General features: G+C 46.0%; 1 protein-coding gene across 2 annotated transcripts in view; it reads right to left on the bottom strand.

The window, feature by feature from the left end:
* The window catches only part of CCDC149 (coiled-coil domain containing 149), a 63,548-nt gene extending 55,208 nt beyond the window's left edge, over window positions 1-8,340 (bottom strand). The window contains exon 1 of one of the 2 annotated variants that reach the window (XM_074951598.1): window positions 8,129-8,340. In XM_074951598.1, coding sequence (XP_074807699.1) covers window positions 8,129-8,176 — 48 coding nt within the window. In that variant the 5' untranslated portion in view covers window positions 8,177-8,340. The remainder of the gene's footprint in view (window positions 1-8,128) is intronic. The other variant, XM_074951599.1, reaches the window with a different exon arrangement.
* Between the last annotated feature and the right edge of the window lie 5,306 nt (window positions 8,341-13,646).

The following is a 13,646-nucleotide window of genomic DNA, read 5'->3' as shown; positions in this document are numbered from 1 at the left end:
TTGAGCTCCTGGAGAGGACACTTCCACCTTGGATTAATTTTATTCCTGGCAGCAAAGAAATTGAAACACTACCATAAATGTTCTGGATTATGATGCCTTGGCATATGCCTCACGAAGGCAACTATACCTCTGTACTTGTGTCCTGACACCCTGAAAGTGGCAAATCCATGGTAAAAACCAAAAAAGCCATCCAGAATCTAAAATGTAATGCTGTCAGTTACTCTAATGACAGCGTAAACAATTCTAAACTTCAATGAACAATTCTGTTCATCCATTTCTAGTTTCTTTCTCTCCCCACTTTAAGACCAACCAAAAGTAAGGGATTTCTGTACAAGATTATGAATTGCTACTTGGAAGTAAAATCACAAGCCAAGAGTTATGACTTCAGGTGAATAAAGCTGTTGGAACAGAAAACTATCCTAATATACCATATGTATGAAAACATTTCTAACATATTCCTAATAAAGGAAAAAGATAAATAGAAGGGATTAAAACAATACTAACTATGAGACCTGAGAATTAACTTTGACAGGCCCTTTATAGATATCTATAAAAGTCTGCCTCCAACAGTTTTGCTGATAAATCACTTGAATTTCAAACTTTTTCCTTTATGAAGGATTCTTCTTTGAAGAGCTCCCTTTCCTTTATTCAGTTGTTCTCATATACGTAAGCCCCACAAATTCCTTCCCCAAATAATTACTCGCTACCAGAAATGGCAATTGGACAGGTTAATTAATACATATAAAAGTGAAAGTAAACACAAAATTCCTTGTAAAAAAAAGTCCCCATACTCATTTATTGACCAGGAACAAGGGGACTGGCACATGCAGTCAGCCTGATGTGGATCATAGAACTTATTAGGCAATGTGTATAATGAGAGGGGAGCAGCAATTGAGCACCTCATATCAGAAGATGTTCACAATGAGCAACTACCTCCAAGCACCACTATTACTGGCTGGGTAGAGCCAGTCTTAAGATTCAGGCCTTCAGACCATAAAATGGAATTACGAATGAAGATTTGTTAGTTACAAGAGCTACATGGTAGCCTGTAACTATACTGCAGTACAAATGCAGGCTTTCAACCAGTAAATATAGATCAAATGCTAAACAAAAATAGATCCTGCCATCCATGTCAGGCCTCCATTAGAAGTACATTCAGAGCATGAAAGAACATGTCACCTTTTATGGGGAGAAGGTAATTTTCCCTTATCAATTAGGCTGACAGTGACTGAACCATGAACAGATGGTGACAACTGTGTTCAGGGTCCAAATGAAAAGGGATCACAACGTCCTCCGCACATTGAGTCAATTGTGCTCTGACTTAGTGAATTATATACTGATGAAGAGCCATACATAAGAAGGTGGCTTGATATTTCTATGTAGGCATTTTTACCTTCTAAATGGATTTAAAAAAAAAATATGGAGTTTGCTTCTGTGGACTTATGTCAAAAGAAAAAAAAAAAATCTACAGTAATAGCCTATTCTCCTAAGCTTGATGATTCTCCAAAACTATGATTCTCCAGAACTATGTTCCCAATTCTAATCTATTTGTTTTTCACGTAATAAATTATATCAAGACAATTCAAAGTAGGCAAGCGAGACACTATGCAATGCATATGCTTTTTACCAATTAAAAAAGGAATAATGGCCATAAAGTGAATGAGACCAACTGAATAACAAGAGAGGAAGGTATTTAAGGAAATAACGGGGCCCTGTTGAAAACTGCATATCTGAACAAATGAGACCAGCAGAACCAGTATGGTGCCGATTAAAACAGAAAAACAACACAGACTTGAATATTCTGGTTTGAACAAAGCAAGAAATGGAAAAAGCAAAGAGATTTTTAAGCGTAGGTCTTTAGAAAAAATATCCAATAGCTGCTTCTGTTTACATGAATGCCAGAGGTTTCCTTTTCTCAAGTGGAAGAAAAAAAGGTTACGTACAGTAGGCCACACAATCAGTGAGATATGAACAAAATGAATTCTGTAATGTATTCTAGGTACAGCGAAGTATTTATACCACACCAAAAAATAAAAAAAATAAAAATCTCTTCTGCATGGTTATATTAAATTTTAAAATCCAAGAAAGCTTCCTGTTCAATGTCAGCTTAAAAACAAAACAAGAAGTTACCCATGAACCTGCTTGTGTCCCTTCAATCTAAAAAGCTGAAGTGTACAGCTTTCCTTATTTGCCTAGTGACTCTTATCTACCAATTAACTGTTATCTGCAATAAAGCAAATGATAATTGCTACCGGGCAGACCATAATAATTAAAAGGAATATATATATGACAAACTATTTATTGCCTGAAATGCTTTACAACCTGGTAACTTCTTTAGTGAAACCGAGTAAGAGACTGATATTACAGGAGAGTGGAATTGTGCCAAGGTGACCCTCTCTACCCCAAACACTTACTATTTGTCCACAGCTATTTTTAGTGACAAATCTGGTTAAATCTCATCAGCTACTATGCAGACATGGTCTAATAATCCAATGAAGCTGGGACACTGTCAAGGTCTTAGAATTTACAATAATGCATGACAAGTTCATATCACAAAATAGTTTAGAAATTTGTCTATATTACACTTGTATAAATGACTGGCTTATAGCTTCGTATTTCCCTTCTTGCCATTATTTCCACATCAAATCACCAACTGGCTGAGAGCAAGAGTAATGAAAACATCTCTAACCTCTGCTTATGAATCACTGTGGACTGCATTCTATGTATTCTCAACATTCTGGAATCAGTGCAACTCCTAAATTTTGGTAGGAACTCAATGGTACTATACAAAGATGTTGAAACTTATCTTCTTCCATTGCTATTTCCGTTCTTGAGAGCTGAAACTATACACTCAAATCTTTTGGACAAGAAGTCCGAATCACTAATGTTTCACGCCCTCAAATATTAAAGCCTTTATCTTGACAACGCCCTCGCCCCTATGAGGTATTGCAGAAATGGGGAACTGAGGGACTGAAAGATTAATGCCAAAATTTCCAAAAATATCCATTGACTTTGGGTGTCTTAATGATGGAGTAACCTTCAAGTTGCCATGGGGCTGACTTTCCACAGGTCAGCACTGGCTTCTCCCACTGACTTCAGTTGCAATGTTGAGTGCTCAGCACACCTGAAAATTAGGCTTTAGGTGTCTAGTTAGGTCTGAGGAAATGAGGAACACAATTAGTTGCCACCTGTTACAATTCTGGTTTAAATGACTTTCCCAGCATCACATCCGAAGTCTGTGACAAAGCCAAAGATAAAAAACAGTTCTTCTGGGTTTCAGTCAATTGCTGTACCCATTAGACAATACTTCTTCTTCCTGCAGTCCCTGCTTGCTTCACTATGCAATTCCCAGCTGATAAAGTACATGAGGCAGAGATCCTATAGACAACAGGCTCACCGTGGATCAGAGTTTAGTCACAGTTACTTGAATCGCTGAACACTATTTGTCCTGGTCTACACTGACTTAAGTAGAGGTCAGCATCATGTAATTTGATTTCATTTTTCAAAGTCATGTTCAAAGAGCATATTCTGTAATGTAGACAAGCCCTTAAGGGATTTACGGTCTGTGTGTCAGATCTTATTACCCGTGTTCAGCCTTCAACATTTCTTGTGGTACCCATTGGATACCTTTTTCCCGTTCTTGACCACAGTGGGCAGAGATACAGTATTCAGCTCTTTCACCCCTCTTGCTTCCCCAGTATCCATCTGTCTGTACTGCCCAAGAAACGTGGGAGCCAGTACGATAACCAACCTGACAGTAAGGAAGTTTTTCCTAACGTCCAACCTAAACCACCCTTGGTGCAATCTAAGCCCATTGCTTCTTGTCCCATCCTCAGAGGTTAAGGAAAATAATTTTTCTCCCTTCTCCTCGTAACATTTTATGTACTTGAAAACTTATGTCCCCTCTCAGTCTTCTCTTCTCCAGACTAAAGAAACACAATTTCTTCAATCTTCCCTTATAAGCCATGTTTTCTAGACCTTTAATAATTTTTGCTGCTCTTCTCTGGACTTTCTCCAATTTGTCCACATCTTTCCTGAAATGTGGCACTTAGAAATGGACACAATACTCCAGTTAGGTCTAATCAGCGCAGAGTAGAGCAGAAGAATTACTTCTCGTATTTTGCTTACAACACTCCTGCTAATACATCCGAGAATGATGTTTGCTTTTTTTGTGCTACATAGTTCACTCATATTTAGCTTGTGATCCACAATGACCCCCAGACTCCTTTCTGCAGTACTCCTTCCTAGGCAGTCATTTTCCATTTTGTATGTATGCAACTGATTGTTCTTCCCAAGTGGAGTACTTTGCACTTGTCCTCATTGAATTTCATCCTATTTACTTCAGAGCATTTCTCCAGATCATTTTGAATTTTAATCCTATCCTGCAAAGAACTTGAAACCCCGCCCAGCTTGGTGGTATCCGCAAACTTTATAAGTCTATTCTCTATGCCATTATTTAAATAATTCATGAAGAAATTGAACAGAACTGGACCCAGAACTGATCCTTGTGGGACCCCACTCATTATGCCCTTGCAGCTTGACTGTGAACCACTGATAACTACTCTCTGGGAACAGTTTTTGAACCAGTTATGCACCCTCCTTATAGTAGTTCCATCTAGATTGTATTTCTGTAGTTTATTTATGAGTGGTCATGCAAGACAGTATCAAAAGCCTTACTAAAGTCAAGATATACTACACACTGTATATTGCTTTCCCACCATCCACCAGACTTGCTACCCTGTCAAAGAAAGCTGACTGTTACTTATCACTTTATTATCTTCTAGGTGTTCGCAAACTGATTGATTAATTATTTGCTCCATTATCTTTCCGAGTTGACTCGTCCATAATTCCCTGGGTTGTCCTTATTCCCCTTTTTATTGGAACTATATTTGCCCTTTTCCAGTCCTCTGGAATCTCTTCCATTACTTTTCAAAGATAATTGCTAATGGCTTAGATATCTCGTCAGTCAGCTCCTTGAATATTTCATCAGAACCTGGTGACCTGAAGACATCTAACTTGTCTAAGTAATTTTTAAATTTGTTCTTTCCCTATTTTAGCCTCTGATCCTACCTCATTTTCAGTGGCATTCACTATGTTAGCCTTCCTATTGCTACTAACCCACTAACCTTTTTGGTGAAAACTGAAACAAACAAACAAAAAACAATTTAACACTTCTGCCGTTTTCACATTTTCTGTTATTGTTCCCCCCCATTGAGTAGTGGCCCTACCCTGTGCTTGGTCTTCCTCTTGTTTCTAATGTATTTGTAGGTTTCCTTGTTACCCTTTATGTCTCTAGCTATTTTATTCTCATTTTGTGCCTTGGCTTTTCTAATTTTGTCCCTACATACTGGTTATTTGTTTATATTCATCCTTTGCAATTTGACCTAATATAAGCCAAGTTTACATCAATTTACGACAGTACACACATGGTTTTGCACTGATTTAACTAAACTGATTTTTAAAACTCGTTTTAGTTAAACCAGAGCAACTTTTGTGAACACAAGGCGACTTGCCTAAGTTCACAGGAAATCTGTGATAGAACTGCAAACTGAATCTTGATCTTCCAAGTCTGAAGGCAGCGCCACTGCCAGCAGCAATGCAAAAGTAAGGATGGCATGGCATGGCAGTGCCACCCTTACTTTGTGCTGTTGCCTGCAGAGCTGGGCCCTTGCCAGCAGCTGCCACTCTCCAGGTGCCCAGCTCTGAAGGCAGTGCAGAAGTAAGGGTGGCAGTACCATGACCCCTCTACAATCACCTTGTGCCTGCCTCCCCCCAGCATGACTCCCTTTTGGGAGTCTCAAACCCTGAGTTTGAGAAACACTGGCTTCTCCTATGAAATCTGAATAGTATAGGTTAAAAATATACAAAAGACCAGATATCATGGTCCATGATGCATTTTTCACAGCAGTGAATTTGTTAGGGCCCTAACCATAACCTAAACTTGGTATGATCAACGAGGCTCTGCAGGGGCACAAGGGCTCATCCACATGGGTTTAATTTCAGGATCAGAGCCCAGACTTGGAGTCTGTAGGCTAAAATATTTTGGAAGTCTGATGAACAAAATAAAGTCATGAGTGTTTTTAAGAAGTCCGGGGACATTTCCCTCCACCATAATTTAAAAAACCCTTTTCTTTCCCCATCCCCCATGTTCCCTCAAGACTGATGAGAAAAATTCTGTCCTGACATTTCATATTGTGTAAAAACCAGAAGAATAGAGAAAATGCATATTTCAGTCTTCCAGCTTATTGTGTATTTGATACAGCATTGTGTGTGTTGACAGTTAGACCCCAATCCTGGAAGTAGCTGAATTAGCAGAGATCCCCATGCTCTCACAAATTCCCACTGATGTCACTGGAAGTTGTCACAGTTTCATGGCTCTGTGTTGGAGTATTGTTTGCAAGATTAGGGCCCTATGCCACAATCTTGCAATGTGTTACCAATTGTTATGCATGCACAGCCCCAGTGAAATCAGTGGGTTCACCCACATGAATCATATTGTAAGTTTGGGAACTTTCAAACAACAGCAGGAGAGAGAAGCGTTTTTTGTTTTTGTAAACAGGAAAATGTACTTGTAAAACAGCAAAGGTTGTGGGCATGGTACAGTGGCTGTATGCTACCAGATACTAATTTTAACTCACTTGCTGGAAACTAAATAAATTTCAAGTTGATGTCTCTTTACGTGGTTGCCTGCTACTTTGGGTTTGTGCATGTATTACCAATTGTTAACAGTCTGTTACTATATATATTTTTTAAGTGTAGATAGTTCAGAGGTTTGTATAAGGCATGTAAAACAGAAATAATATTTCCAATTTAATATTGAATTGTTACTTCTACCTATTGAGGTTACAGGCCCAAATCTTTGTCTACCATATTGTTTTGCATAGCTTAAGTGCCCAATTCTTCTAAAGTAGATGTCTAAAGCCTTGCATTTGCAATAAGATTAGAACAAAAGCTGAAGTCTATTTTGTCTCAAACATGAATAAAGCTGTGTATACATACTACTGGCTACCACAGCATACTTATGTTCAAGTGCAGTCCGCTCTCAACCTTTGTTTTCTGTTGACACTATCTAAAAGCTTAAAACAATTTAAGGCCTAGGGCCGCAATGCTGCAATTCGATCTGTGCACAGGTGAACCCCCTGTGACTCTTGCACTGGCAATTGCAGGATCAGTACCTAAGTAAGAACTGCCTTCTGCTAGTAATCAGGAAGTTGGTTCATGCAAGCAAAAACAAATTTAAAGTTTGGGCCCAAAGCAACTTGTGACAATGTCATTTACAACTGTGCTATCTGGTGCCAATATTTAATTTCTACAGCATCAGATGTGACACACACCAGATAGCAGTGCACCATGAAGTTTCACATTGTATAAAATTTCTGAAGGATGCCTAACAATTATACATGAAGAGTGAGGGGGCAAGGAACATCCACAAGCCAGCCAAAGGACTTAAGCATTATGGAGCTTTCCTTCCCGTGCCTGTAGAGCGCCCACCTTGAGAAGTCATCACAGACCAAGTCGTCACAAACTTTTAAAAGACGTATCATTGAAAGGCACACATTTCTTATTCTCCAGGAGGGGCTCCAAGCCCGACAGCTCACACAAGGTCACTGCAGTGTTTTGGGTCCGCACCGGACTGTGTTTCTAGCTCTGAAGTGCTTTGGGAAGGAAGGTGCAAACCAAGGGCCAAGGATCAGCGGTCTAGGGGCGGGCTGGCTGGCTGGCGGGCTGTCACAGCCCTCCATTAGGAGCAGGAACACCCAGGCTCCGCTCCACCCGCTGTTACTGCAGCACCTGCGGCGCTGCCTCCGCCTGCGGCGCTCCAGGCTGTTCACGAGCAACCGGCTCGGCGCGGGAACAGCCCAGCAAAGGGGGCAGCCGGAACCCTTCGGCTCACCGGGGGCGGGAGCCAGCATCGCCGGCCCACGTCCAGGCCTACTCCGAGCTCCGGGCTCTGCCCCCTGTAGCGCTCCCGGCGGGCTCCCCGGCCTGCCCCAGCGCTGGTCAGGACCCCGCACCCGCAGAGCACAGCGCTGAGGCCAGGCGCCGGCAGCCGCCCCCTCTGGGCCCCCAGGCCACGCCGCCCCGCTAGAGCCTCGGCCGCTCCCCCGGCCCGCCGAGGCCGCCTCACCTCGCCCACCAGCCCCTGCCAGTCGCTCTCCGTGCGATTGAAGCTCATGGCTGCGCGGCAAGTGGAGCGCCCCGGCACCGCCTCCAGGGCCGGGCAGCGCCAGGGCTACGTGGGCTCAGCGGAGCCGCCTGCGCAGGGGGCAGAGCCCCCACCACCACCTGCCGGGGCGGTGTCGCCTCCGGCATCCTGGTCCGAGGCTGCCCCGCCCCCTGCATCCCGGTACGAGCCTGCCCTGCCCAGCCCCGCCCCCTCCGGCGTGGTCTGCCCCGCTCCGCCCCCGGGCGCCGCCTGACTAGCCTCGCCCCTCCGGCCCAGCCTGCCCCGCCCCCTACCAACGCCCGGCCCCGCCCCTCCTGCCCAGGCCGGGGTGGGTGGCGCTGCCCCCGCTGCGGCCCGGCCCGAGCGGGCGTTGGAGCCCAGTGCAACAAAGGACGTGTCCCGCCAGCGGGCCCCTGCTCTCTGCCCCCGGCCCAGGAGCCCCGCCCTTGCCAGCCAGGCCGGCAGGCACCAGGGGGCGCGGACTCCAACGGCAGCGCCCCCAGCAGGGGCGAGTGTTACCCGCCGCAGCCCTGCGGCTGGCCCCGCACCGGCACGCTCTTGCCCCGCCAGAAGAGCCTTGGGCTGTTCCCGTTTAGCTGAAACCCGGAGCAGAGCGACATAAGCTAAACTGCAGCAAACAACTTCTTCTCAGCAGTAGCTCTCCACCTCTCCAAGATCTTTAAGGTATTTAGCCTCGCAGTGCCCCGCTGTAAGGAAGTATTAGTCCCATTTCCCACCTTAGAGGGTGCCACAAGTACTCCTTTTCTTTTTGCGAATACAGACTAACAGGGCTGTTACTCTGAAACCATTTTCCAGACAGGGAGCTGAGGCACACAGAGGCTAAGTGACTTGCCCAAGGTTATGCAGGAATTTTGTAGCAGAGCAGGGAATTGAACCTGTGTCTCCCCCAAAAACAGCAAGGAGTCTGGTGGCACCTTAAAGACTTAACAGATTTATTTGGGCATAAGCTTTCGTGGGTAAAACACCCACTTCCTCAGATGCATGCCAGGCATCTGAAGAAGTGGTGTTTTACCCAAATAAATCTTTTAGTCTTTAAGGTGCCACCAGACTCCTTGTTGTTTTTGTGGATAAAGACTAACACGGCTACCCCTTGATACTTGTGTCTCCCGCAGTTTAAGCAAAAGCCATAACCACCAGCCCATACTTCTCATATAAGGTGGGGAAAAGGCACTTTCTTATATTGGCTTAAATGTGTCCACATGGAAGTAATAACAATATACTATTTTAAATTCACACCTTAGCTTAAACTGGTGTACAACCTTTGCCTGACCCCTCAGACTGGACGGGCCAATTCAACTGCCATTGTAAATTAGAGCAACAGACTCCTCGCAGCTATGACTAGTCACAGTGCAGAGTGGTCCAGCCACTGCCTGTCGATCTCCTACACCAGGGTATACGAGGCAGCGCCATTAGGTAATTTTGGCTGCTTTATGTCACTCAGAGAACCCATAGTGCAGTGAGTTTTCCCCTCCCATGTATGCTGGAGGAGCAACATACGGGGGCAGGAAGACTAGAGAACAGACTCCAATCTCTCAGAATCTGGCTCTTAAATTGTAAGCTCCGTAGGGCATGGACTCGTGTTATTTGTCTGTTTAAAGTTATACAGATGAATACATAGTAATAATGATCTTGGATATGAACCTGCTGGACTCTGCTTCTCTGCCTCCTTTTACTCCAGCAGCAGGTTTCAAGTTGTAACCATCAGCATCCTGCATCCTGGCTACTGAAGCCATGAAGTTCAATCACACAGAGAGCAACTGGCAGGGACGGGTAAGCAAGGTGACGCAGAATCAGCCTTGGGGACTATATTGCCAGCTCTTGTGATTTTATCACAAATCTTGTATCTATGGTATGTTTTTTAAAGACCCATCTTCTGGAGATATGTGATTATGTCAGAATCTCAACTTTCATTTGAAAAAATAAGTGAGTTTCTAATCCTCATGGTTGCAGAGAGAGAGCCTGAAATGTGACATGAGTGCACTGTAAAGGCTCAGAAACAAAAAGGCAAATAACAAGGCCACAAAGTTTACTTTTTAAAACCTAAGATTTAAAGTCACTTGTTATTTTTAGGGCCTGACTCATGATTTTTGATCGCTTGCGATTGGCAGTAGTGAATCCCACAGTATTTTAAGTTTCCTGAATGATTTTTTTTTGTGTCACTCATTTTAAGTCTTTGTTACACACTGTGGCCCAAAGTTGTGGCCTTGGCAATCGGAAAGGTATCGTGAAAAATAGTTGGGGCAAGGGGGTTGTTGTTGTTTTGCAACCATGAAATATTTAGTTACTCGAATACGAACCCGTGTAAGCTCCCTGAGAGAGAATGAAATAAACAAATAGCCCAGCACTGTGTATATTCACTTCCTTTTTGTAGCGCCTTTTAATGATGGGGATAGGAGTCATCTTGACAGTCACAGAGATGAAGATATCCCTCCTACCCCCTCTCCAACCTCCTCTCACTCTTTAATATCCTCCTGCAATCTTCTTCTAACTCTTGAACCTCATCTCCTCCTGCTTCCTCCTCCTTCTTGCCTTCTCTCACTTTTTCTCATCCCTTTCCTCTTTAGCTTTAACCACTCTCCCCTGGATCCTGGGAATTAAATGCTGATCTCCTGAGTCCCAGCCCACTTCTTTAGCCACAAAACCAGCCTTCCTGTTCTCTAACAGGTGAGCTCTCCTGGTTCTCCTACCTCAGTTACTGTGCCTTCACCATCACTTCACCAATAACCTACTCTTGTAACTCGTAATCTGGAAAAAAAAATTCATAGCCCTACCTCCCTCTCCAACTTCAATCCGGTCTTCTTGTCTCTAGACTCCTTGTCTCCGCTCTCTATTGATGTCCTTCAGGTTTCTGTGCTCAGTCTCTTCTTTCATACTCTTTCCAGACAATCTTGTCTGCTTCTGGGGTTTTTTCTCACCTCTCTGCATGTTACCATGATGTTACCAGATGTGCCTGTTACCTTGGGGTATGCTCATTTATTAGGGTTACTCCTCTGGGGGAGGAGGGGTTCTGTAATTCTATTAATATACTGCTTGTGTCACTTCTGTGTTCATATGGAGCTCTACTCCTTCCTTCTGCAAGTCACCTCCCAAGGAGCTATCCTGCAGTACCTAGGTTCCCCAGGACTGGGTTTCTCCAGCCCTAGAACTAGATGAAAACAAACAAACAAACACAAACACACACACACACACACTCTCTCTCTCTCTCTCTCTCTCTCTCTAACAGAGCAAGTCTGAGTGGACCAGGTCAGTCAGCACTCTCAAGCTGATACCCTCATATGTCCCTGTACTCATTGGGCTGGGTTAAGCAGCACCTTCAAGTTGTCACCCTTTTGTGCCCCTGGTCTCAATAGGCTGGGCTGAGCAGCACTTTCAGCTGCCCCTCCCCTTATGTGCCCCAGGTTTAACACATCTCTATCCCACTTTCATGTCACAACTGTACTGGCAGTAACTCACTTGATGAGCAAACCCCACAGTATTTTTGGGCACTACAGGGCTCTTTAGCTTAGGTAAAAGAAGTGTTGCTGCAGAGTAAATGGGGGAAGCTAAAAACACAAAAGAGTAAAGTTCAGAAAGAGAGAGAGAGAAGCAACCAGCTTAACCATAAAAGTTATTTATTGAATAATAGTGATAACTACACAAAGAGGGCTAAACCAACATAACATACATTAAAGGTTAATACCTAAGGTAGAAAGGAAAACAGAGAGAGAAAGAGGGGGATCTCACCCACTCCATGAGGCTTGAATGGGTCGGGGTTCCCAGGTGATGGTGGTAGCTCAGGGTGCTGAGTGCTGGAGACAGGCAGAGTCCCCAGCAGGATCAGTCAGGAGAAGATGGATTCCCAGTGGAACTGATGCATAGTTTGGATCTAAGCATCAGAACATTAACTGGAGGGTGAGTAAGGATTTTTGTAGAGAAAATACAATGGTTCAAGGGAGAACACTAGATTTGTTTATTGGTAAACTGATGACTCAAGGGTTTTCTTTAGGCTAGACCAGGGGTCGGCAACTTATGGCACGTGTGCCAAAGATGGCACGTGAGCTGATTTTTAATGGCACGCTGCTGCCTGCCAGGTCCCAGCCGCCGGCCCCGCTCAGCCTGCTGCTGAACCCACACCGGCAGAGGGCTGAGCGGGGCCAGCGTCAGGGACCCCGGCAGGCAGCAGCATGCCATTAAAAATCCTGCCCGCCCCGGCCTGCTCTTCTCTGCCCCCCCCCCCCCCCGCGGGGGCAGGGTGAAGAAGCTTGGTCCTGCCGGCTGCTGCTGCAGGGCAGGCAAGCTCTTCCCTCCCCCGCCTCTCCCCCCAGCGTGCTGGGTTCCTGCCCCTCCCCCTCTCCCTCCCTGTCGCCGATCAGCTGATGGCCCTTGCGAGGGAGGGGGAGAAGTGGAGCCGCAGGGCGCTCGCTGCTCCGGGAGGAGGCAGAGAAGAGGTGGGGACGGGGCCTTGGGGAAGGTGGGGTGGAATCAGGGCATATCCCCTGCAGCCTCCTGCCGTGAGCTGCTCTGGGCAGGGGGCTGGGAGCACCTCCACACCCCCAGCCCTCTGCCCTGACCCCTGCACCCCCCACACACCCCAGCCTCCTGCCCTGACCCCTGCAACCCCACATATACCCAGCCCCCCATGCCCTGGCTCTTGCACCCCCACATTCCCACCCCCACCCTGAGCACCAAACGGGAGCTCCTGCACCCCCCCCCCCCACCCACACACATTCCCACCTGCACCCTCGCACCAAATGGGAGCTGCCCAGGTAAGCGATCTTTGGGGTTCCACACCCAAACCTCCTGCCCCAACCCTGAGCCCCCTCCCTCATTCTAGCTCCTGGCCAGACCCTACACCCCAACCCCCAGCCTGCTCCTTCACCCCCAGCCCTGTGCTCAGTGCACTCCCACCCTCAGCTCAGTGCAGAGAGAGAGGAAGAGAATGGGCTAGAACCAGGGAGAAGGTAGGTACCTACTCTATGTCGCCAGGGCCGAGATCCTAGACCAGCAGTGGGCTGAGCGGGGCCGGCAGCTGGCAACCTGGCTGGCAGGAGTCGGCAGATGGAACCCCAGACTGGCAGCAGGCTGAGTGGCAGTGGGCTGAGCCGTTCAGCCCACTGCTGGTCTGGGGCCCCGGCTGCCAGCCCCTCTCAGCCCGCTGTCAGCGTGGGGTCCCGGCTGCAGGCCCTGCTCAACCTGCTGCTGGCCTAGGTGAATGGATCCCCGGGCTGGCAGCGGGCTGAGCGGGCCAGCGGCGTAAGATCAGCATTTTAATTTAATTTTAAATGAAGCTTCTTAAACATTTTGAAAACCTTGTTTACTTTACATACGACAATAGTTTATGTAACCCTTCTGCCAGGCCAAGTTGATAGCAGCAAGGGCCGGGTTCAGTACACAGGGGTTCCCTCTCGTCAAAGCAAATACAAAACTGGCTCGAGCCCCCACCCAGTGACCTGGGAAAATCTTACACACCCCCTGGGCG

Source organism: Natator depressus, chromosome 4 (genome assembly GCF_965152275.1).
Source record: "Natator depressus isolate rNatDep1 chromosome 4, rNatDep2.hap1, whole genome shotgun sequence".
In the NCBI taxonomy this organism is placed as follows: domain Eukaryota; kingdom Metazoa; phylum Chordata; order Testudines; family Cheloniidae; genus Natator; species Natator depressus.
This window is presented reverse-complemented; position numbering and strand designations above follow the sequence as displayed.